General features: G+C 35.7%; 2 protein-coding genes and 1 long non-coding RNA gene across 8 annotated transcripts; 2 read left to right on the top strand and 1 right to left on the bottom strand.

The window, feature by feature from the left end:
- The first annotated feature begins 14,926 nt into the window (after positions 1-14,926).
- LOC130739282 (ferredoxin-thioredoxin reductase catalytic chain, chloroplastic) lies at positions 14,927-18,873 on the top strand. 2 transcript variants are annotated; one of them, XM_057591534.1, is made up of 6 exons: positions 14,927-15,103; positions 15,628-15,740; positions 17,493-17,542; positions 17,678-17,749; positions 18,435-18,495; positions 18,619-18,873. In XM_057591534.1, exons 1-6 carry the CDS (start codon positions 15,010-15,012, stop codon positions 18,661-18,663), a joined length of 435 nt encoding a protein of 144 aa, XP_057447517.1. In that variant the 5' UTR covers positions 14,927-15,009; the 3' UTR covers positions 18,664-18,873. The 2 variants fall into 2 exon arrangements, with proteins under 2 accessions (XP_057447517.1, XP_057447518.1); XM_057591535.1 differs by lacking the exons at positions 14,927-15,103; positions 15,628-15,740 and adding an exon at positions 15,765-15,953 and having other exon boundaries at positions 17,695-17,749.
- A 91-nt stretch (positions 18,874-18,964) lies between these two features.
- Positions 18,965-20,552, bottom strand: LOC130739281 (zinc finger AN1 domain-containing stress-associated protein 12). The gene is made up of 2 exons (XM_057591533.1): positions 20,360-20,552; positions 18,965-19,674 (listed from the first exon to the last, which is right to left on the bottom strand). The coding sequence occupies exons 1-2, from the start codon at positions 20,465-20,467 to the stop codon at positions 19,195-19,197; spliced, it is 588 nt and encodes a 195-aa protein (XP_057447516.1). The 5' UTR covers positions 20,468-20,552; the 3' UTR covers positions 18,965-19,194.
- Positions 20,553-21,843: 1,291 nt separating this feature from the next.
- LOC130739280 (uncharacterized) lies at positions 21,844-25,591 on the top strand. Of its 5 annotated transcripts, none has more exons than XR_009019825.1 (6): positions 21,848-22,291; positions 22,512-22,596; positions 23,316-24,391; positions 24,476-24,592; positions 24,698-24,758; positions 25,115-25,591. It is a non-coding gene; the product is annotated as an uncharacterized LOC130739280 (long non-coding RNA). The 5 variants fall into 5 exon arrangements; XR_009019822.1 differs by having other exon boundaries at positions 21,862-22,291; positions 23,316-23,498; positions 24,237-24,592; XR_009019824.1 differs by having other exon boundaries at positions 21,866-22,291; positions 23,316-23,498.
- Positions 25,592-25,895: the final 304 nt, after the last annotated feature.

Below are 25,895 nucleotides of genomic sequence, written 5' to 3'. Positions count from 1 at the left end.
CGATATTACCAATATAAATTAAATAATAATATTTTTTTGATACATCGAAAAAGTAAATAATAATATTTTAAAATAAATATATAATATATAAGGTAATATTGAATAAAAAACAATATACATAAGTTCATACTAAAAATAAAAATTGCACAAAATTTCATAACCAAAATAGTAGATTTAAAGTAGATAATTCAAGATTTAGAGTTAAAATTTTAATTTTATTATAAAGTGGTGGTTGGGTAGCTATTTTCGCTAGTCATTAAATTTTTATTCTTTTTGTGACAACTAAATCAATAATGGATGAGTGTTACGCCTAAACTAGTTTTCAAAAAGTAAAAGCCCAACAACAAGCCACCAAGAAGCCCTAGTCCACTTGTATAGCCCTTTAGAATGATATTATCTTCCATAAGTCTTGAATAACCGCATTGTAAAAAAAGAAGGAGCAGATCCGAATACTTCAATGTTTCTCCAACGTTTTCTATTGGAATGCTTCTCTACCCTTTTTCTTTTTTCAATTTCATCATGTGCAACGTTTAGTGATATGATATGGCCAGCTACTGCATATTAGGTTTAGTGCCGATTTTAGGTGTTTCCTCATCTCTCTCAAAAACTCTAATAACAGCTTAAAACACCAAAATCAGCCGAAAAACGTAAAATCGACACAAAAGTCGACTTGAACGTGAAAATTAGTCAAAACACCTAAAATCGGTCGAAACACTAAAATCGGATGAAACACCTAAAATCGGCACTAAACCCTAAAAATCGCCTGAAAACCCTAAAATAGACCCTTAAACCCAAAAGTCGACCGAAAAATCTAAAATCGGCGGAAAACTCTAAATTCGGCCGAAAAATTTAAAATCAGCCATAAACACTAAAATCGGCCCTAAACCCTAAAAATCACCGTAAAACTTTAAAATCAACCTTAAACCTGAAAGTCGGCCGAAAACCTAAAATCGGCCGAAAACCCTAAAATCGGCCATAAACCCTAAAACCGACCATAAACCCTAAAATATGACTTAAACCTAAAATCGGCCGTAAAACTTAAAATCCGCCATAAACCCTACACGAACCCTCAAATTCACCTTAAACCTGAAATTCAGTCGTAAAACATAAAATCGGCCATAAACCCTACACGAACCTTAAAATCGGTTGAATACCTAAAGTCGGTTGAAAACCCTAAAATCAACCCTAAACCCGACCTGGACCCTAAAATTGGCCAAAAACCTAAATTTGTCAAATAAACAATTATTGAGTGGTATGGACTTGTTGTTCGTTCTACTCACATCACTTTTAGTGACATATTTGTTCTTGTCTTACATTTAGCATAATTTGTATTGATGTTTCGTTAATTTGTTCATTTGTCAATGCCCAAACCTAAATTAGGGTTTTCTTTTAGTACTTCATATATATAAGCCAAATTCTTACTTCTCTCCTCACCTCCCAGACAAAACAATTGTGGTTCTGAAAGCTGGTGCACTTCTCAAGCTGAGCAACTCATCACAGATCTGCAACTTCGACAACTCTCAATTCCTCGTTTCCCCTGCATCTAACTGTCACTATGGCTTGCCTTTAGTTCTCTCAATGGCCATTCAAGCTCACATTTCTTCTTCCCTCTTTCTCTGACTTTTTTGTTCAATTCCCTTTTTCTCTGTCTCTTTTTTTTTTCTCGTTCCCACTGTTTTATGGGCTGAGCCCATTACGTAAATAAAAAAAATGTTTTTTGAAAGAACCGCCTGAACCACCTGAGCCGCCGATTTTTACCGGTTCGAACGGTTCTTGCTCGGTTTGCGTTCAGTTTTTCTTCCCTCCTGTTATCTAGTTGTTTTGGACCGATAACTGGTCCGGTTCCCAATTTTAACGGTCGAACTAGCCGGTCCGGTTTTAATAACCATGGGTGCAACTTTTATCACAAGAATAAACGCTAATGACAAAATGCACATTTTAAGAATGGACTTGGTTCCTTCTTATTCCAAATTTCCAATAAAATTCATGAGAAAACAGTTTTCAATTGCAGTATGCTTTACCATGACCATAAACAAAAGTTAAGGACAAACATTATCTCAGGTTGGACTCTCCCTTCTGAGGCTCGTCTTCACTCATAGTCAGTTATATGTAGCTCTCTCTAGAGTGCGCTCAAGAAAGGGTCTTCATGTATACAATACAATTTCATTTATTTATTCTACTTTTCTCTTCATATATTACTACACAGTTGACTTATACACGATTGACTTATTTATAATTTAAAAATTATATATATGAAAACTAATTTATTTATTTAAAAAAAAATTAACATAAAATTCTGTGCAGCGTACGAATTATCACACTAGTGAATTTAATATACGATATCACATAATTATAAGAGATAAAAAGAATAAGAAAATGTGTGATTTATCCATATTTTTTATTTTATTCCCTTTCAGGACTCATGAGTACTATAATAGTATAGAGGGTATAGACCAGCTTAGGTTTCATAAATGGATTCACTCTCTCCACTCAGCATGTCAGAAAGTATAGAGTAGAGAGATAAAGAAAGAAAGGTTGTGTGCACAAAATCGTTGAATCTCGTCTCTTGGTACCTCTGTTTCAACGCCAGCCAGAATCATCATCATGTCTCTCTGCTATGTTCTCTATCGCCATCATTGTTCCCACATCATCATCCTCGCTTTAGCACTCTACCACCCCCACATACCTAAAGGCGCCATCATTACCACCACCACTCCTCATCACAAGTCACGAGCAACCAACAAAGAAAAAGAAGAAGAAAAAGAAGAAGAGATAGAAGGCAAAATCTACCACCACTACACTCCAACAACACCACCATCCTTTTCTTCTCTGCAACCCTGGTTTGTTCCTTCCTATAGTCAGCTCTGACTGACTGAACAAGGATATGTGGGTACTGTCTCTTTCTTCATTCATTCTGGGGAATCAAGCATCTTGGTCCGATTCTAAATTAATTTGCTAAGTCAAGCAAGCAAGTTAATTTGAGTTCTCTACTTTATATTTAATTTGCTTTCCAATGTTCTTTTTGTAAACTTTTTTTTTTCTTGATGTGGGTTCTTCCTTTTTCCTCAGGTAAAGTTCTTGAATCTACACATCTAGGGTTTGTATCTCAAAAGTGAAAACTTTGCAAGCTTTTTATATCATGTGTTACTGTGTGTGTGGAACTGTTTGAGCTATAGTAGCTAGTATTCTCTGGTTTTCCTTGTAATAAAATTACTCTCTTAATTTTATATTTAATTTGTATTTGTGGATATGTTGATCCCAAGCTAAGACGAGAGGATAGAATTTTCTGTTAGATCTATCATCTATGTCATGACCTTGGTTATAACTTATAAAGTTTTTCACTTTTATCTGGGATGCATGTCTTTCTGGAAAACCATATATATATAGCTGTGAGTACTATAATATATTCTTGTATGGATATGTAGAATGATATTGAATATGTGTTATTGTATGTTCTTGAGGTTCTGGAAAGGTGAAACCCATATTTGCTTTCAAAGAGTTTACACACTGAACGGGTTTCTGTTCTTCAATTAATTCCTTTTCATTTTCAAGTGTGCTTTGTTTGTCTCTTGCAACTTTGAGTGTGGATTGACTTGGTCATGCCCTGGAAAACCATGTCTACAGTTTTCTTTCTGGTATGTTTGTTTGGTTATATGCTTTCAGCTTTCTGGTTCTCCAGGTTTTCTTCATCGATCTATGTTTTTTTTTTTTTTTTGATAAGCTTCATCGATCTATGTTTAATCATTTCTGAATGGAGTTAACTTGTGGAACTAAACTTGAGCATGCAAATCAAACTGTCGGTCAAAAGGTTTGATTGATAATCTGATATGCACAGAATAAACCAGAATAATTTGTTTGATGGACGTTTTCTTTGTTCTTCCTTAATTTCGATAGTGAATTTATTTATGTATGCGATCATGTGGCTTTTACAATTAATGTATTAGTGTACTCGTGCATAATGAGATCTTCACCTTCAATGATTTCTCATCATTTTCTTCGGGAAAATATTCAAAGTTAATGTAAGAAAATAACTTATAATATAGCATTGCCATATCAGTCGTTCTTACATTTCTTGAAACTTTTCTTCCGGTTTTCTTCTTGACACTCATGAGGGTTCTGAAGAAAACATAAAATAAAAAATGAGTATTTGTTTTAAATGTTATTAATGGAGTTGATTTAAATAAAATGAGTTTGTCCAAATCTATTTCTTAAAGTAATTATATGGTAAAATCATATCATTATAGTTTAGACAACATGTGTAATATTTTAACATTGGACTTAGGAAATTTTAACTTATGATGCATATCAACTCTAAATCAATTCTATTATAATAACATTTAAAACAAACACGCGCGCGGCATTTGACTTGCTTTAAGCATGAACGATTTTGATGATGAGGATCTAGTTAGGCTTCTTGCTATTCATGGGATTTGGCTTGAGGATTGATCAAGTGCAAGAATTAGCGTAGTCTAGTTGTGTGGCAATGTAGTGTTTAGCGGTCTAGTTGTGTGGCAATGTAGTGTTTAGCTCACTTGGTTAATTATGTTGGTTTTGGCAAGCGTCCCGACTGTCTTGTGGGTGTGATTCGACTCATCACTAGTGAACTGAACAATAGTTTTGCGGACTATGTGTGCCTCTTGACTTCTTGTCTTGGTGTAATGGGACATGTCATCCTACCGAAAAGATGTCCCAAGCGCGTGGGCTCTCAGGTAGTGATGCTTTTGACCATGTTGGTTCATGCGGGTTGCTATCTTGAGATAGCGTAGCTCGAGTACTGAGAGGGTAAGTAGGACAAGGAACCTTCCTTGTTACTCGGGTGTTCACGCACGGGTTAGTCTAGTTAGTTCTCTAAGATATTTTATGAGCAAATCGGTTGGTATGTAAGTTGGTTGTTGTCATCTGACCCGAGTAATTCCTGCGTAAATCGATAAATTGGATGTGCTCGAGACATACTTGATCGGCACGAGAGGATCTTCATTGAATGTTGTATATATTGGTTGTATCTTCATTGAATGTTGCTGGTCAAAGCTAGCTAGCTAGACGAGTATGAAGGGTATTTCAGGCGTCTTGACTAGTAGTTCGCTAGCTATTTTGGTCGAAGCTAATTAACAAGCATCGTCTTACCAAAGGGATTTGAGGCGTCTAGAATAGTACTCACCTAGTTATGACTAACAACGACGGTATAATTGATTGAAGCTTGATGAGTATAGTATCGTACTAAGGGGTTAATTTCTGGCGTCCGATCCCAAATAGCATGCATGTTCACACTTAGAATCTTTCCTTCTTTATGTTCATCTTTCTCTCTTTCTCTCTAGTGATATAGATAATACAGTGGGGTGGCAGTTGCAGTCTTGTTGCTATTAATATAAATTGCAAAGAATTTCAGGTTAAATGGCCACAATTGCAGCTGCACTGCAGTTGTGGAAACCTTCGAAACCCTTTACCCCTATTGAAAAATTATCTAAGATAGAAAAGCTTTAGCAAAATATGGGGAAGGGAAAAAATTAGCTATATGATACAGAAACAGTGTGATTCATATAGCCCTCAACTTTTGATTTTTGATCCAGATCAATGGTGTAGTGTGATATACTAATTTAAGAGTGGTACTAATTTAAACTCTACTAATACTAATTTAACCTTGATATCAATGGTGAGAGATAATAGTATTGTGCAGGAGAGAAGGGAAACACTTTGTTTCTAGCACTTCTCTTATCAATAGTATCCCTCAACTTTTGATTTTTGATTGAGATCAATGGTGTAGTGTGATTCATATAGCCGACTTCAATTAGTGGGATAAGACTTTTGTTGTTGTATGATATTCTTATTAATCCTAATCTATTGTTGCTAGTTCTCATTTTTTTTCTCTCTCGGCAATCTCTGATACCATGGGATTTTATTTTTCTACTTTGATTTCAATTGATATCAGTTTGTGTCTGCTAATCTGTGTTTCAGGGATGTGGCACTGCAGCTCCAGTACCAGTGGCCAATGGGGTGTTAGAAGCTAAAAGCTAGAAGTCTAACTCATTAGCAGGCTAAATGCTAGAAGTTTATATGAATAGCTTTAAAAGAAGTCAAACAGAAAATGGGTCTTGTAAGTTTCATCATGTCTCTTGTGTGCCCCAATTGCAGGTTTTGTTTCGTAGCCATTCACTCTAGTATTTCAATTTCTATAATCCCTGCAATTTATCTAAGGTATCATGATCTGTCTATCTGTTTTGCATTTCATGTTAGGCAATGTCCCGACGGTTACTTGCAATCTTCATTCCGTTTTTCTTCATTCGGTCTTGCAATGGGGAAGGTGAACTGCATCATCTTCCATTGTTATCCTCTTTGTTTTTTGTGACAGTGATTCTCTTGGTTATTGTGTTAATTGGTGTAGTCGTTCTTAGAGACCTAACATCGCCAATAAACCCAATGCCACCAATCGACTCAAACCCACAAAAGGCAGAAGTTGAAAGAATATGAACTTTATATGAACAAAAAGCAGTGTGGAGCAGCAGTACCATTTACAAAGTTTCATTTGGTAGACGTATTGCTGCTATCAAGAAGATGGTTGATTTTTCCATCTCAGAAAATGAACTTCGCTGTTTCGTGAAGACCGACAATCATCCTCACATTGCGAGGTTCTTTACTCGAGAAAAGACCTCGAATGCTCATTACATCGCTATGGAACTAGGTGGCATCGCTATGGAACTAGGCGGCTGAACCTCGTGTGGATGATTGTCGGTCTTCACGAAACAGCGAAGTTCATTTTATGAGATGGAAAAATCAACCAACTTCTTGATAGCAGCATTACGTCTACCAAATGAAACTTTGTAAATGGTACCGCTGCTCCACACTACTATTTGTTCATATAAAGTTCATATTCTTTCAACTTCCGCCTTTTGTGGGTTTGAGTCGATTGGTGGCATTGGGTTTATAGGCAATGTTAGGTCTCTGAGAACGACTACACCAATTACCACAATAACTAAGAGAATCACCGTCACAAAAAACAAAGAGGATGACTATGGAAGACGATGTAGTTTGCCTTCCCCATTGCAAGGCTGAATGAAGAAAAACGGGATAAAGATTGCAAGTAACTGTCGGCACATTGCCTAACATGAAATGCAAAATAGATCATGATACCTTAGATAAATTACAGGGATTATAAAAACTGAAATACTAGAGTGAATGGCTACGGAACAAAACCTGCAATTGGGGCACACAAGAGACATGATGAAACTTGCAAGACCCATTTTCTGTTTCACTTCTTTTAAAGCTATTCATATAAACTTCTAGCTTTTAGGCTGCTAATGAGTTAGACTTCTAGCTTTTAGCTTCTAACTTTCTAGAAGCTATTTATATAAACTTAATGAGTTAGACTTCTAGCTTTTAGCTTCTAACTTTCTAGAAGCTATTCATATAAACTTAATGAGTTAGACTTGAAGCTATTCATATAAACTTTTCTTTTTTTTCTACTATATGATTAGTGTGGCATCTGTGGGACACACTTATGCTTTTTAGATGATGAATATATTACTTTATCCAAAGGGGCAAGATAATAGAATATTTGTGAAGCAGGTAAAGTTTGGTACAGTGAAGCTAAACGAAATAGCATTATATAACTATTCTCTTTCATTTCACTTTTTTAAGATTTTTTTTTTAGATAGTAAATCCTGCATTCTTCATTGCTGTATACAAAACATCACATGAACAACATTGCACTGTTCACTTTTAGACAATATTTGCAGTTTGGCACCTATTCATATGATAATACAATGATGTAACTTAAATTGAGGTTGTATAAGATAGTAAATCATGCATTCTTGATTGCTGTAAATTCTTATATATCTCGCACAATGAAGTGCCGCATGAGTGGACATATAGGAATCCAAATCTGCTGAATCAAACATGTTATGATCTTCTACACCCTAGGTCTTTATTGAGGTTGTATAAGATACTAAATCATGCATTCTTGATTGTTGTATACCAAACATCACATAGAACAACACTGCACTGGTCACTTTTAGCTTGCGCCGAATCGTCTTTTAAATAAGAAGTGTCTATTTGTTGGATCTTTCGGCTTGCTCTTAACCTGTCCTTGGCATATACGCCCAGTATTGTACTTACTTATTTATTATTCATTATACAACATCATGGTCAAGTTTACCATTCCACCAAAGGGATCTTTCGATCTTCATCTTTATGGAGGCTACAATAAAGGCCATGCTGCAATATCCGGAATCGTTTGAGATCACGACTGCAATTGGCTTTTAGGGTATAGCAAGATGTATGAGGCTGATAATATACATCAACCACATAAGACTGAAAGGATGACCATGACAGAGGGTATCCCCGCGTGTGTGGAAAAAGTAGAGGGGCTCAAAGATCTAATCGTGTACACGGACAACGAGCAGATTGCCAATGCTTTGAATAACCCGGCATTATTGGCAACCCACTGCGATTGTGAAGAGCTTAAGAAAATTTTAGAGTACAAGAAAAAATTTAACCTGAACAGCCTAGCCATTCAACAGATCTACAAACAAGGAAACCGCGCGTCAGACTTCATGGTGAAGCAGACATATAGCCTACCAGATTCTAAGATGCGGTATTATATGACACCAAGAGATGTTCCCACAGAAGAGGAAACAAGCAAAATTGAGGAAGTGAAAAAAAATTTGTCATAAAACCTTTGATGACACTGTATCTTTACCTATGTCCCTGCCAAAGTTCTTTATTTTCTTTCTTCCACAGTAAACATGGATAGCAAAAATTTCTGATGAATCCAAGATCATCTTTCTGCATCTTCGGTTGTTTGAAGAAGTCCGTAATGAACTTTTGCAAACAACTCTAGCCCATAAGAAAACACAGCCCATGGTGTGTGACACGTAAATCCAAATAAACCCTACAATCAACCTTCTTCTCTCCCACTGCATCTCTATGCAGGGACGAACCTAAGAAGTATTGTCATGGGAGGCGAAAATTCAAAACAATTTAAACAAAATTTACAATAACATACTTCTTATGTTAAAATGGTATTAAATTTGGTTCAATAAAAGACAAAATATCGTATTCCACATTTAGCCGCCTAGTTCCATAGTGATGTAATGAGCATTCAAGGTCTTTTCGTGAGTAAAGAACCTTGTGAGGATGGTTGTCGCTCTTCATGAAACAGCGAAGTTCATTTTCTGAGATGGAAAAATCAACCATCTTCTTGATAGCAGAATTACATCTACTAAATGAACCTTTGTAAATGGTACCACTGCTCCCCACTGCTATTTGTTCATATAAAGTTCCTATTCTTTCAGCTTCTGCCTTCTGTGTGTTTGAGTCGATTGGTGGCATTGAGTTTATATGCGATGTTAGGTCTCTAAGAACGACTACACCAATTACCACAATAACCAAGAGAATCACTGTCACAAAAAACAAATAGGATGACTATGGAAGACGATGCAGTTCGCCTTCCCCATTGCAAGGCCGAATGAAGAAAAACGGAATGAAGATTGCAAGTAATTGTCGGGACATTACCTAACATGAAATGCAAAACACATCATGATACCTTAGATAAATTGCAGGGATTATATAAACTAAAATACTAGAGTGAATGACTATGGAACAAAACCTGCAATTGAGGCACACAAGAGACATGACGAAACTTGCAAGGCCCATTTTCTGTTTCACTTCTTTTAAAGCTATTCATATAAACTTCTAGCTTTTAGCCTACTAATGAGTTAGACTTCTAGCTTTTAGCTTCTAACTTTCTAGAAGCTATTTATATAAACTTAATGAGTTAGACTTTTAGCTTTTAGCTTCTAACTTTCTAGAAGCTATTCATATAAACTTTTCTTTTGTTCCTACTATATGATTAGTGTGGCACCTGTGGGACACACTTATGCTTTTTATATGATGAATCTGTTACTTTATCCAAAGAGGCAAGAGAATAGAATATTTGTGAAGCAGGTAAAGTTTGGTACAGTGAAGCTGAACGAAATAGCCTTCTATAACTATTCTCTTTCATTTCACTTTTTTAAGAAAATTGAAATGCTCCTTTTGCTTTTTATTTAATGCTTTATTCCGTTAATTTTTTTAAATGTACCAAAATAATTTGACATTTCAAAAATTGAGATTTAGATGAACTATAATGTTAAAGACTTCCAAACCATCCCTATAGAACCTGGTGCATTAGAGAAGGAGACATTCACAATGAGTGTAGCCAGCCACCCATTTGCTGCTTCAGAGTAGTGCACACCGTCCAGCTAATATACACTTTCGTGGATGTTTACGTTTGTAATACTCTTCTTTTCCATTTTTTATTTTCTTTCTTCCACGGTAAACATGGATAGCAAAAATTTCTGATGAATCCAAGATCCTCTTTCTGCATTTTCTGTTGTTTGATGAAGTCCGTAATGAACTTTTGCAAACAACTCTAGCCCATAAAAACACAGCCCATGGTGTGTGACAAGTAAATCAAAATAAACCGTACTCCTCTCCTTAGAGGTCTGTTGCCTTTACTTCCATCTCTCTTCCTCTCTTGCCTTAAGAAACCCGACAATCAACCTTCTTCTCTCTTACTGCATCTCTATGCAAGGACGGACCCAAGAAGTATTGTCATGGGATGCGAAAATTCAAAACAATTTAGAGAAAATTGACAATAACATACTTCTTATTTTAAAGTGGTATTAAATTTGGTTCAATAAAAGACAATATCGCATTCCATGTTTAGCCGCCTAGTTCCATAGTGATGTAATGAGCATTCGAGGTCTTTTCGCGAGTAAAGAACCTTCATGATGGAAAAATCAACCATCTTCTTGATAGCAGAATTACATCTACCAAATGAACCTTTGTAAATGGTACCGCTGCTCCCCACTGCTATTTGTTCATATTAAAGTTCCTATTCTTTCAACTTCTTCTTTCTGTGGGTTTGAGTCGATTGGTGGCATTGAGTTTATAGGCGATGTTAGGTCTCTGAGAACGACTACACCAATTACCACAATAACCAAGAGAATTACTATCACAAAAAACAAAGAGGATGGCTATGGAAGACGATGCAGTTCGCCTTCCCCATTGCAAGACCGAATGAAGAAAAACAGGATGAAGATTGTTAATAACTGTCGGGACATTACCTAACATGAAATGCAAAACAGATCATGATACCTTAGATAAATTGCAGGATTATAAAAATGAAATACTAGAGTGAATGACTACGGAACAAAACATGCAATTGGGGCACACAAGAGACATGAAACTTACAAGACCCATTTTCTGTTTCACTTCTTTTAAAGCTATCATATAAACTTCTAGCATTTAGCCTGCTAATGAGTTAGACTTCTAGCTTTTAGCTTCTAACTTTCTGGAAGCTATTTATACAAACTTTTCTTTTGTTCCTACTATATGATTAGTGAGTGTAGCACCTGTGGGACACACTTATGCTTTTTATATGATGAATCTGTTACTTTATCTAAAGGGGTAAGATAATAGAATATTTGTGAAGCAGGTAAAGTTTGGTACAGTGAAGCTAAACAAAATAGACTTCTATAACTATTCTCTTTCATTTCATTTTTTAAAAAAAATTGAAATGCTCCTTTTGCTTTTTATCTAATGCTTTATTTCGTTAATTTTTTTAAATGTACCAACATAATTTGACATTTCAAAAATTGAGATTTAGTTGAACTATAATGTTAAATCCTTACAAACCACCCCTATAGAACCTGGTGCATTAGAGAAGCAGCCATTCTCAATGAGTGTAGCAAGCCACCTGTTTGCTACTTCAGAGTAGTGAACCCCGTCCAGGTAATATACACTATGGTGGATGTTTACGTTTGTAATACTCTTTTTTTCCATTTTTTATTTTCTTTCTTCCACAGTAAACATGGATAGCAAAAATTTCTGATGAATCCAAGATCCTCTTTCTGCATTTTATGTTGTTTGAAGAAGTCCGTAATGAACTTTTGCAAACAACTCTAGCCCATAAGAAAACACAGCCCATGGTGTGTGACAAGTAAATCCAAATAAACCGTCCTCCTCTCCTTAGAGGTCCGTTGCCTTTACTTCCATCTCTCTTCCTCTCTTGCCTTAAGAAACCCTACAATCAACCTTCTTCTCTCTCACTGCATCTCTATGCAAGGATGGACCCAAGAAGTAGTGTAATGGGAGGCGAAAATTCAAAACAATTTAAACAAAATTTACAATAACATACTTCTTATGTTAAAATGGTATTAAATTTGTTTCAATAAAAGACAAAATATCGTATTCCACATTTAACCGCCTAGTTCCATAGCGATGTAATGAGCATTCGAGGTCTATTCGCGAGTAAAGAACCTTGTGACGATGATTGTCAGTCTTCATGTAACAGTGAAGAGGACGAGGAGGAGGAAGATGGTCACTATAGAATCAGGAGCACACTACACCATACTCAGCCTCCACACTAGATCTGCCACCACCTCATCTCAATCCATCAACTAAAAAGGCATAAATAAAACACCAGATTCAGAACGTCGTCACCACGCTAAATTAGGCATCTTCTTTGCTCTGATTCTGGATTTCTCGTTGCAGGCTCTCAATTCTCGGTTGGGCCTCAAAAGGTTGGGCCTTTCTTCTTAGATTTGTGTTTGAAACTTATAAAAGAAGATGATGATGTGATTCATGAATTTCTGGTTTGAGTTGTGGGAAAGAAGATAAAGATGGAAGAGTAAGAAGATGAGAATTTTATTAACTTAAACAGTTAATTACAATTTTCTAATTTTTTTTTTAATTTTTAAGTGAAGGTTAATAGCTGATAAAAAAATTAGAACCCCCCACCAGGGGAGCTATTCCTAGGCCAACATGTGCCAACTCGGATCAAATCGATTTTCTTTAACCTCCTTAAACCGTATTTGATTGAAAATAGTTCTTATGACGTATAAACATTTTGGAAATATTTTTTACTAAGTCACTAGCACACATGACAATCCTAGTCATCTATAGACGCCCACTTATAATTCACACATAAGTTTTAGTCATTTAAAATCTCTTCCATCAAATTTAATCCTTCTTCCTTTTTCCATCTTCTTCACTTTCCTCCTCTCACCTTTCACCCCTCCTCCACCATTTTTTCGGCAAACCACTGCACTCAAACCTTCTCCATCATCTCCAGCAAATCTCTCCTCTCATTCTCCATTTCCCCCCATTTCCAAGAATTTATCCTGTCGTGCTAATATTGGACTAGGCTTAGTATGCCGCTTGTCTCGCATTTGTTTGTTATTTTTTCATTCCAATTTTAACTTTTTTCATTTGTATTGGGTTGAAGTATTTCTTGTACTTCATATTCAATACAATTTTGCTTATAAAAAAAAAATATGTCATGCAAATAAAAGATGTGAACATGGACATAGGAGGGAAGCAGAGCGGGAAAACACTCCCCGCCACCTCCCCCGTCTCATTGTCGTCCCTATATTACAGAGACTTAAAACACGGTAATGTTATCTCCACACCTTGAATAGTGATTCGTCTCCATTTCCACCTTTGCCACATCACACGTTGCCATTCAGCTTGCCACAGAGAGAAGAAAGCTAAAAAATGAGAAAGGGAGGGAAAATTGGGTGGGAAAAGAAAATTGGAAAAAATTAGGGTTCTCTCCCCCAAAATTAAATCACCACCTTCTTGATTCCTCAACTGAGAATCCCGCAGCTTCTTGTTTCCTCAACTCACCACCTCCATTTCCCCTTTCTCCTGTAATGGCAACCAATTAGCGTCTATGTTCTTGGTGTTTGTCTTAATGACTTTTTCCTGTATGAAAATTATGTTCAACAGATTTATGGTCATGATCTCATTTACCTTGTTAATACATATTTGTTCAAGTCTTCAAGAGGTAGATCATAATAAGCTCGGCCAAAAACTGTTGCGGAGACATTCTAGTTTTCAGGTTTCAAAGCTGACTGATTTTCTTAGTTTATACTCCTATATTTGTTCAGAGGCAGAGGCAGTATAGTAGCTTTAGTTGTTTTGACTTTTGTTCAGTAATACCATTTGAATTGCGTGCACATTTGACTTTTAGTTCAAGACAATATTCAATATCTCATAAAATAGAATCATAATTTCTAATGCACATTCATCCAATAAATCACATCAGCCATAAAAATCCAAACGTACGTGATGTGCCAACATTTTCTGTTTGGTGTAACTTGGCTGCCATTTAGATCATTGAAAATAGTAAAAAGTAAAAACACATTACAACCGATCAGATTTCATTTTAAAATTAGTCTGATCACACAAGTTTAACCTTTATGTCTGTTAAAAAAAAAAAACCTTTATGTCACATTCTGCATTAATTGACATAGCTCATTGCTAAGGTAAAAAATCATCATACTTCCATCTAAAAAACAACATGAGCAACACGGAAATATCAAATATGTATGAAACCCTTGCCTAAGATCATGTCGACTCACTCTTACATTTAAACTGAGTCATCCAAAACTCCAAATCATGATGGGACTACTAATTGGATGATGTGGATGGGGGTGTGGATAAGAAGATGAAGAGAGCCAAGAGTCCAAACAATAATGGTTGGTTCAAACTTGAAACTCCAAACTTCAATGTCAATTCTCATATACTAGATGCTTAGATGATGATGATGATGATAACCACGCACCTAGATATTTCTACAATGAGTGGCTCCCACTTACTCAACTTTTTTTCTTTCTTTCTATTATTCCATAATAATAATTATTGATTCACACCTCAAAATGAGGTGGAATGAGGTGGAGAAAGAGAGAGATAGGAAGAAAAGAAAAAGTAAGAGTGAGAAAGTATAAGATGTGATAAATGATAAGAGGAGAGAGATAGAAATAAAAAGATGTGAAAATGAAGTGTATAAAAAAAGGGGTGTGTATCCATAATCTATCAATATGAAGAATTCTATTATTCTAAATTCTAATAATGATAATCCCAATTTTTATTACCATTTTCTCTTCACACAAAAATTAACAAAAACATATATAAAACGCAGAGCACATAAAAACCATTTCCCTTCTTTGCAGAAGAAAATCACCGGCCATGACCTCCCAAGCTTGCTCCTTCGCCGTCACCGTTCCCTCCGTTGCCTCCCCTCTCCGGCGCCACCGCAATCTCCACGTTGTCCGAGCTCAAGGTAAGCTTCATTTTCCAATGCTCTGATGAGGTTTATTGTACTCCTTTTTTCTTGTTTCCTTACCGATTCTGATTTGATTTTCGATGACCCAATTGGGTTTTATTGTATATTTTGAATCAATGCTTTAAGTATTAAGTGTTGCTCGTGGTTCTCTATTGTGTGTTGTAGTTATAGTTTCATCAATGTGTTATCCTGAAGCTGTTTGTGGAAATGTCTCTGACTCAATTCTGATATTGAGTTTTTGTTTCTTCTTCTATTCCGCAATTAACTTTGCAAGTTGTGAATTGGGTTTTAATTTCAAGCTCCGGGTTTTCCAAATTTGAAAGCTTTTTAGATTTTGACTGGATAGGTTGTCAGCTGCACAAGCAGTGTGTGTGTGTGTTTAAAAAAAGAAGAATTTTTGGAAACTATGGCTCCTCATTTTTGTCAGTTTTATGTAGCCTAATTCTGTGATGGTTGTGCTTTCAATTTTGGTAAGTTGTTAATGTTGCCTTTTTATGGTAATAATTTGCTGGTTCTTTCAGTGGAACCATCAGAAAAATCTATTGAAATTATGAGGAAGTTCTCAGAGCAATATGCCCGTAAATCAGGAACATACTTTTGTGTGGACAAGAGTGTTACTTCTGTTGTTATCAAGGTACATGCTCTATCTTCAGCTCATAACTTCTCCTATTAATATGAATTTTAATTTTGATTGATGTTTTCCCTATTTGTTGGAGTAGAGGGCATTGTCAAATAAAAATCTCAAAATTCCATACCCTGTAGTTGATGATATGAATCCTGGGCTAGTAAGTCCTGCCCTGTCATTGAGTTCTGTAAGAATTGAGAGTCATGGGAAATCTGTTGTTCGGTTGTTGCATTAGAACGATAAAAAGGGCATATCTCTACATGAATTTAAGCTTTCCTTGTGGAATCTATACTTGTCTTAGTAGTTTACCAGTGCAGTGTAGATCTATACTAGGAGCCACCTGCATTACTTGCACAAAATTGACTTTTCAGCTCATTTATAGTGCTCCAAATTGTGTGGAACATTTTCCTGCTATTGTTCTTTTTCCAAAATTTCTCTACGTTACATTCTTAAGCAATTCATTTCTTCACGTTACTATGAAATTCTTATCAAATGGCTATAAATTTTAACTCTGCCTGCCACCTACTCAATTCGAAAGCTGGGAACTTCTGTGGGGGACCCTAGTCTTAGGTTGTTTTAGAAGCCAGAGATTGGTCATAATTAGGATCCATGATTAATTCCAAAGTCCCAACTTCCCATCACCTTCCCTTCAAGTTCAAAACATTTTGGGATGTAGAGGTGTAGCTTGTATTTTTTAAGCCAGGGACTAGTTACAAATATTAGGTTTTTCTTCTGTATATCTTTCTAGCAGGGTTTTCGGAATCTTAAGGGTATCAACTATCAAGGATTGAAATGATGGTTGCACCTAATTTAGACTTCTGAATGGTGAACACTAAGCTATGAGCTTAGTAAATCTTGTTTTTTTTGGATGAAAGGATTTATACAGAGAAAGAAGAAAGTTAGATTAAAGGAGAGAAATTAGTTGATGTTATAGCTAAGTCTTAAGCCTTTTAGGGTGGCTATTCAGTTTCTGTTAAAGTGTTAAGCAATGTTACCTTCTCTGATGTCTTCAAGCTGCATTTGCCTTCTATATCTTTTCTTAGAATTTGGTTCACTGATTTGTTTCAGAAACTATGATAATATCTGATGCCCATGGTGCATATAGTACTGTTAAAAAGAGTTAGGATACAATTAGTACAGCTGTTATAGTAGTTTGACAGCTGGCATTGAGATAGTATATACTCCCATAGAGTTAATTGCAGGGGATTATGAATGAACTGTTACTGATTATCTCTCTAGTTCTATCTCAGTTTCTCTCTTTTCTCCCTTTCTCTCTCTTCTTCTTCTTCTTCTTCTTCTTCCCTAACAATATCATAACACCTTACCTTACTAAATTAATGATGATGATGATAAGTAAACACTATATTTGCAACTTGATATTAATACCAAAAGCACATTTAGGAAGATTTTACCGAACACCAAGTGTTATTTGAATCATCAAGATTGGCATGAAATTATACAAAGTGTCAAAGTCTGAAAATAAGTTCCCCAGATTGTCATATGATGGGCAATATTATATTCCAGTAATAACAACAACAAAAACAAGAGCTTTTTCCACTAGCTGGGTTCAAACAATGTCATAATGTCTTATTATGATGTCTAAAGACAGACGATATTCTTATAGTAAGTAGTAACACAAAATTCAATTAATGAAATGGTAGATGAAAATAAATCTACATATGTCCACATGTGCATATATTGTAAGCAGTTATTTTCTTCAGTAATGAATGTTTCTTCCATATATTATTTCTTTTTGAACAGGGGTTGGCTGACCATAAAGATTCATTGGGTGCACCACTGTGTCCTTGCCGGTAAATGCCTGTTCTTTTACCTTGTTATCAAGCATAAGTTTTTGCTTAATACTATAGTTCTGGTAGTGCTTTTGCATAGTTTGATCAGTGCTGATGTCTTCTAACCTTTTTTTACCCACAATCATTGTCTTTTAGGCATTATGATGATAAACCTGCTGAGGCGCAACAGGGATTTTGGAATTGCCCATGTGTTCCAATGAGAGAGAGGTAGACATATCTTTTAGTTGTTACATGTGTGCCTTCTATAATAACAAGTTATCAAAAGTTTGAAGCTACTTCATTTGCGAGGATCAAGTTTTATTACAAGAATATGACTAAATCAGGCATTGATAGTGTTCAGAAAACAAATTATATATAATTTTTTATAGATGCTATGTATCATTTGTGGTTATGAAACAAGAGGCTAGAGTCTTGTCTTTACGCTTGAAGAGAAGTAAACATAATGGCAACCAATAAGCGTCTATGTTCTTGGTGTTTGTCTTGATGACTCTTTCCTCTATGAAAATTGTGTTTAACAGATTTATGGTCATCATCTCATTTACCTTGTTAATACATATTTGTTCAAGTCTTCAAGAGGTAGATCATAATAAACTCGGCCAAAAACTGTTGTGGAGACATTCTAGTTATCAGGTTTCAAAGCTGACTGATTTTCGTAGTTTATATATTTGTTCAGAGGCACAGGCAGTATAGTAGCTTTAGTTGTTTTGACTTTTGTTCAGTAATACTATAGTGTTCTGATATTCATTGGCGTATAGTTATCAATGAAGGCCTTTATTTTGTGTTTTTGATGTTTGACAAGAAATTTGTTTTAAGAATTTATTCAATGAAACATGAGCCACAAATCCCCCCACCCCTAGGTATTGTATTTTGACATCTTGATTTTGTTTGGCAGGAAGGAGTGCCACTGCATGCTCTTTCTCACTCCTGAGAACGATTTTGCCGGCAAGGAACAGGTAATGTTTGAATTCACTTTTGTTGAAAATTTGATTTTTGCCGTGTTGGTTTTGTGCTCCATGACATAGGTAATGTAAATGTATTTTACTTGACTTAAATGCAATTTTTTTCATTCCTTGCAGGCTATCACCTTGGATGAAATTAGAGAAACAACAGCAAATATGTAAAACAGATTATTATGTATTAAGTTACTTATTAGTTGTTACAGCCTGTATGTTTTGAAAGACAATGGGAAAGAAAGGTGCAATGATATGTAGGTAAGTTGCTTGTTGTATTCACCATAAATCACATGTAATTTTTCACTTGGGCTCTTTCTAGATATAGCCTAACTTACACTGTATTACAAATCTCATTCATTTCATCACTTCATTTTCAAATCTTTAGAACACACTGATAAGGAAAACTAAACCAGAACCCCCATAAGTTTCAAATTTTAATCAGGTGTGACCGTGTGAAGAGCGACACAACTGAAACCAGAAAACAAAAGATGTAGTACATTGTATTTCAGGGATTGTATCTATGAACAAAGATATAATCTATTGATGCGTTTACTTTGTATGGGAATGGGAACATTGACAGCTACTCCAAAGCAAATCCCAGTACAATGGCATTCTGGATGTAATGTAAAATGTAACATTCAAATTGCACTTGAAATCAACATACTCAAGAATCACATGGTTTTTACACATTAGTATGAATCAATAAGCCTTAACAGAAGGAGTACTAGGTGGAGAAGTAGAACGACGTTCAGCACTCTTGGTGCAGGCTTGTCCTTTAATCCTTGAGGCAAGAGCATCCAAGAACCTATTATTCCACCCTCCATTAACAGCAGCAGAAGATGATATGGAAGCTGAAGCTACCCTGCCACAAGCATGATCAGCAGGGAAACGGTGCTTGAGGCACACCTTCACCTGGCAAGTTTTACAGGTGCTGGCATTAGAAAATGTCAAAACCTCCTTGCAGCGCTTCACAGGGCAGATGGGTTTCTTCTTCTTGTTGGGATCACAGTTCCCAGACTTGAGGTGCCTCTTCAAAAGTGCCTCCTCCTCCTCTTGTCCCACTTGGCCTGTGGTCTCAATGGACATGGAACATGTTTCGCAGACAACAACTTTCCTGCTGTTGTGGTCAGGTTTTGGGCATGCATGAGACTTGTAGGATCTATGTTCCACACAAAATACCTGTCATTGCAAAACATGTTAATCATTCTGTTTCATGTTAATTTTTTATTAAATATAAAACTGGACCTTCGAGTTTGAAAATCCCCAAACTCGGGTTAAGAGAGGGTTTAGACTTGGAGTCCTTAAGCTAAATGACTAGGATTTGGAGGTCTGTGTACATCTCGAGTTTGGAAACTCCAAATCTAGACTCAGGGAGGGGTTAGCTTATACTCACTAGTCGCCATCCTCCAGCAGAAGACCTGGGCCGGGTAAGGCATGCAAAAGGTTACAGACCACGATTATAACCTCAAATTAATCAAGCTAGTTGTAACCCCTAATTAAACCAATGTAATGCAGTCCCAAATAAATCAGTTAATTATAACATATTTAATCACTCATTAATCCTGTGATAAACACCAAAGCCCTCAAGTAATCCAAGAGACAAACATGTCTTTATAAGGGAGCTTGGTTCGGCAAGATACGACATTAGAGACCTAAAGTTGAATATTTTCCTATGCTTTGGCTTAATTCTAGTTTCTCCGTTGACACATTAAAATACAGGAAATTAGACCCGCGTCAAACCAAACATTTGCTTGATCATTCTGTTTCATGTTAAATGTGTTTTAAATATAAAACAGCTCAATTGGAAGAAGTTTGATGAGAAGGAAAGGAAAAAGAGGAGATATGAAGAAATGTATAAAAATACCTGCTTGCAGGCGTCACATGTGAAAGGAAGGAAATCGAGCTGGTGGCAATCATGGTGTTGGCAGTGTTTACCCAAATCTGGAAAAGCTTCTGTTCCCCCTGATGCCATGGATTGATTAAGATAAGATATTGTGATAGATTGGTTTTTGAGTTTGTGAAAGAACTATTAAAAACTTATGAGAACGGGGAGGGAATAAACAGAGGCGTGTTGTATATATAGGTTTGGTAATGTCTTGGGGCTTAAGACAGCTTTTGGCAGGAGTTACGCGTGGGACACGTCCCGAACACAACAGAACATTCTAGCTGCACTTTCCTAATTTCTCAATTCCAATTGGGCGGCTACAATAACTAAAATAATGTTAATTAAATTTTAAAAAAATCTAATGTTGATTTTTTTTGAAATGCATTAGAGTTGTTTTTATTAAATGTTTACTATAGTATATTCAAATACATTAATAAGTGTAGATTGATCCTTATTTATTTCTAGGGGTGTTCAAAATATGGATATGGTTAAAACCAAACCATATCCACTTTAAAACCAGTTTTGCAATTTCTATTTTTTAACGAAGAGATCCTTATTTATAAGTCTCAATCAAATAAATTAAATGATCTTTACCTCATCAAAAAGAAATTGAGTTAATATTTAATCTAATCTTTTAAAATATATTTCATAAACATTTTTTTAAAAAAGTAACTATTACAAATTTTTATTTAGACATTTCAATATAGGCTCTACACTGTTGGCTCAATCCATCTTTGAGGTGGAGGTGGATTGAATTGGGAAAATGTAAGCTTATATTTATATTTTTGGGTTTTTGAAAAAAGAGGATGACATGAACATATGTGAGGATGAGGTGAATAATTTTATTGGTTCATCCTTGAGTCGGACCAACCTTAATTTTGTTTAAAAAAAGGTCAACTAAAAAACTATAGTGTGGGTTGGGTTTTTTTTCCTTAAATATGTTTAGTTCTTAAAAATATATAGTAAATGTTGGTTTTTTTTTGAAAGTAAATGTTGGTTTTAGTCGTCCCGGTAGGATAGCTCAAGTGGTAGAAGCTGGGGGACATATGGGTTGGGTATGGGAGGTCTAGGGATTGATCCCTGGCGGATGCAATTTATCTTTCCAGTGTACAAAAAAAAAATATTGGTTTTAGTCATTGAAAAAATATTTATGCGTTTTTAACCCCGAATAACATTCATTGTTATCTGTTTTGGCTATTATCGTTAAATTTTGCTTATGTGGGTCACTATTCTTACTTGTATTTTTATCTAATTTTACAAAGTGGGACCACTATATTTTGCTTATGTGGCTCACTATTCTTACTATATAAAAAGGAAGAGTTTGAACGTTGTTGTCGATGAACATTTTGCGAGAAGCGGTCTAAAATGATGATTAGGGCCTGATACGACACCAATAAAAATCGTGGGTGTGGATAAGTGGATCACACTGTGTCAAATTAGATAAATAAAAAAACTCAAAGTAAAAAGGATTAGTCATCATTCTATAAGTCACATAAGCAAAACTTAATGACACGAACTAAAACAGATGCTAATGTGTATTTTTTGGGATTAAATAAGCTTTGGAAAAGAATCCAGGGACTAAAACCAATATTTTTCTATATTGTCAGGGACTACAAACGCATTTAAGGTAAAAGCTAACAGCCTCCGCACGCCGCCAAAACTCACCACCTCCGCACGCCGCCAAAACTCCCACTGCCTCCGCACGCTGCTGAAGCTCGCAGCGCCTCATCGTTCCCACGAGTCAGGACTCCATCGTGAAGAAGCTCTTCTACGCCGTTCAAGACGCGGACGAAGCTGTGAAAGTGTGAAGCCACCTCGTGGCCTTCGCACACTGAACACTGAACCTTGTTGCAACTGTTCAATCCTTCTGATGGGTCTCAAACATGATCCTTTGCAACAACCCACCATCCAGTGAGTCATCCTTTCTTCCCTCCTTTCATTTCTCTTTGCACTTGTTTTTTTGTTTTCTCTCACAATGTAGGAAACATGCTCCCTTTCTGTTGTGTTTTGCTGTTATTTTAACTTCCTTTATCTTTTCTAGCTTAAACTTTTTGTGGGGTTCATTTTTTCTTTTTCTTTTTTTGCTTCACATTTTACACATGCTAAGCTAAGCTTTGCTTTGTCAACTAAGGTCCAATCACCCTTTTGGTGATTCTGGCATTGACAAATAGTTTCTGACTGCTCCAGCTGGTGACAAGTTCCAGCTTCTTCATGAGGTAACTACTCGTTTTTTAGTATGGATTACACTATGATTTCAGAGATGATAATGCCAATGGCTATGACTAGATTTCACTAACTGATTGTTGCTGAATTTGGAGTTTGTTGATTAGAGGGTTGGTGAAGCAACAATTGGATTCCTTTAACTATTTTGTGAAAACCGATATAAAGAAAATTGTTCATGCTAATGAGATAATTGCGTCCTCTAGGTACCCGCGTATTTATCTAAGGTAAAAGGATGGTTTACTTTTGGACTTATAGTTGTTCAATTGTGTATCCTATAGTTTTCTAAATGGGTATTGAAAATTGGTGTCAAGATTTTAGCTTGTGGATGGCACAACTCTGGTTAATCATTTTAGTTAATCTGAGGCTCATTTTCTGTTTTTTCTGTTGTCTTCGCAAGCTCGGGACACTTTAAATTGTTCTACTGATGAGTTAATGTACAATGAGTTTTGCTGCAGATTTTTGGATGTCAGAATTGGTAAGCCATCAGTGATAGTAGATGGTATTCCTGAAAGACATGATCTAATGTTTTCAATTACATATTTCTTAACTATTAGTATTCAAATGTTTTCTCTTAATTTGCTTGTTAAGTTCTTTGATGTTTTAAGTTTCTTTTTAGTGTATTTATAATGAATAGAAGTTGTAGTTAGACCAAACGTCACAGAATTTTTTGCCGATCTTAGTGATGATTCATTTGATGTTGTCTAATGAAAAGGTATGCTGCTCCAATTAGTTGATGTTGAGTACACTCAAGGAAATCATGATAGCCCATTTGATATAGTGGGGCATGCTTTGTGCTTGTGATACTCCTGAAGGTGAAGCTTGTGGACTAGTAAAGAACCTGGCTTTGATGACTCATGTTACTACTAATGAAGAGGAGGCCCCCTTAATTTCTCTGGTATGTTTTGTGGGATGACGAAATTTCCTTTTATTGTTTATTAGTATGATTTGCTGTTACTAGCTGCTACAGACTTTGTAATGATTTGCGGGTATGGTTGTAAACATTTATTGAACATCTTTTGAACAGACATGACTTACAATTGGACATTATGACATGTTTTAATCCAAGTAACCTATCCCAGCTAGTGCCGTGATTCAATTTAATTTAATGACCATGTAGCATTGAGGTCTGAAATCATGAGCATTTGGTTATCAGGTCTCTAGAGCTAAATCAATAACTGGTTTGACTGACGTATATAATCAGTTGTTAGGACTTAGGAGTTGACTGCCCCAGAACAAATTTTGTTATATTTTTTTGTTGGGGGGGGGGGGGGTGAGAGTTGGTTTAAACGACTTACAGTGACTGACCCCTAACTAGTTTATCATGATTCATAAAGAGTTCCTACCAAAAATAGTTCAGATAGTGTGCTTGAAAGTTGGTAGGTGAGCCTATTTTTTTTTAGTGTTTATCAATTTGATACTGGACTTAATTTTATTCAAGAATTATTAGGTTGCAATGGCCAAAAGAATACCTAGATTTTACCAGGATATATCTTCTTTTTTATTTCCTGGAAAATTATATTTCACATACATGCCACTGGCCCCAAGGGTGAGAGCAGCTTTAAATTTGATTGATACCAGGAGTGCTTTTAAACTAATGATTTGTATTCTTTTGGCCATGGGTGGTTTTGTTCAGGGCTTTTTACGCATCTCAGCTACACTCTGTGCTTGCAAGGGCTAATCATGGTCTTTCTTGCTCCTCAGTAGCACTTTTATCTTGTTATTTATGTGATTATTGGAACTGGATTGTGTTTATCACTACTCTACTATTTGGTGCTTTTTGATATAGATGTAAGATAACACAAGGTCTCCATTCAAGTTTTTGTTTACTCTAGGTGTTTTACATTTTATTGTGTTATATTATTTCTGGGACAGTGCTATTGTTTAGGTGTTGAAGACATGGAAGTGCTCTCTGGAGAAGAGCTTCATGCACCAGATTCCTTTCTTGTCATTTTCTATGGTTTGATCCTTGGCAAGCACACGGAGCCACAGGTATTAGTCTACTTTTTTCAAATGCAGTGTTCTTAAAAATATGCCTTACTGACTATATTTTAATTTATAGTAAACCTTACCGATTTGTTTTGTCACTGCAATCAGAAATTTGAGGCGAGCTGGTAGAATTGGCAAGTTTGTGAGTGTCCATGTCAATATAAAGCAGGTAAATAGTTCTGGTGCAGTTGATTTTTACTTTCTACTGTTTTGTTTCCTAGTAGAGTTATTCTTTTTTTTTTTGCTTTGGTTGGTAATTTCTTATTTGTTTTTAGATTTAATTTGTGTTTAATATTATAAATAATGTAATAGCTTTTTCAGTATTAATGTTATTTGTAAATTGCTTCAATTTTATCCTGTGCATTAATACAGAGTATAAGTCAAGAACATGCTATTTGCCTCTAGTTCTGTTGTTTCCACTTTTCCCTTACTAGGAGCTACATGTTTGTTCTAAATCTATTCTATGATTTGCATTTATATGTATATGTTGTACTTCTGGTATTAATGGACAAAAGTATGTTTCAGCGACGTGTCTGCCTGGATTCTGATGCCGGTAGAGTTTGTTGTCCCTTTATCATTGCTGAGAACGGAATTTCAAGAGTCAAAGAGCATCACATGAAAGAGTTAATCTTAGGTGTATCATATGTTTTTATCTTGAACTTGAAATTAAAAAAGGAAATCGGTTTAAAAGAGAATTCAATTTTTCTGCTCTTCCAAGATGGAGTGCGCACATTTGATGATTTTGTAAGAGATGGCTTGATTGAGTATCTTGATGTCAATGAGGAAAACAATGCTTTGGTATGTTCTGGTCTAATTGCTTCTAGATTCTGTTATCTTTATCCTTTTGAAGATTGCTATATATGAAGGAGATGTCACACCTGAAACAACACATATTGAGATTAGTGCATAGCTCCCCAGGCATTTCTGTTGCTGTTTGCCTCTTCAATGTGGCTTACCCCTCTCCCCAAACTAAGTTTATTATAGTTATTAGTTTTTCTTGCACATACGTTGCTTTTGCTTATTTGTTCGTTTAATATTTCAAATTTAAATTCACGAGCAGTCACATTGTTTTATGTCGAAATTAACGTTATTGAGAAAGTATAAGTGATGTTTGGTTTTCAGTTGAAAATCACATTCAAAGCATTGGAATTCGAGGACACGTGTTAAGGAACTCAAACCCTTTGTTGGCGTTCAATTTAAAACCAAACATGCACCGAGCGAGCTATATGTAATATGTGCAAAATCATAACAGAACACAAACACAACAGGCATTATAGCTAAGGCCCAGACAGTTGGTACAACTAAG

The sequence above is a fragment of the Lotus japonicus genome, chromosome 2 (genome assembly GCF_012489685.1).
Source record: "Lotus japonicus ecotype B-129 chromosome 2, LjGifu_v1.2".
NCBI lineage: Eukaryota > Viridiplantae > Streptophyta > Magnoliopsida > Fabales > Fabaceae > Lotus > Lotus japonicus.
Note: the sequence above shows the minus strand (reverse complement) of the source record. Positions and strands in the feature narration are given on the sequence as shown.

Coding starts and splice junctions, on each gene's coding strand:
- LOC130739282 (XM_057591534.1), top strand. CDS start 15,010: ATGACCTCCCAAGCTTGCTCCTTCGCCGTCACCGTTCCCTCCGTTGCC. Junction 15,104..15,627: donor CCACGTTGTCCGAGCTCAAG/GTAAGCTTCATT, acceptor TGGTTCTTTCAG/TGGAACCATCAGAAAAATCT. Junction 18,496..18,618: donor ATTTTGCCGGCAAGGAACAG/GTAATGTTTGAA, acceptor CATTCCTTGCAG/GCTATCACCTTGGATGAAAT.
- LOC130739281 (XM_057591533.1), bottom strand. CDS start 20,467: ATGGCATCAGGGGGAACAGAAGCTTTTCCAGATTTGGGTAAACACTGC. Junction 19,675..20,359: donor CATGTGACGCCTGCAAGCAG/GTATTTTTATAC, acceptor TTGCAATGACAG/GTATTTTGTGTGGAACATAG.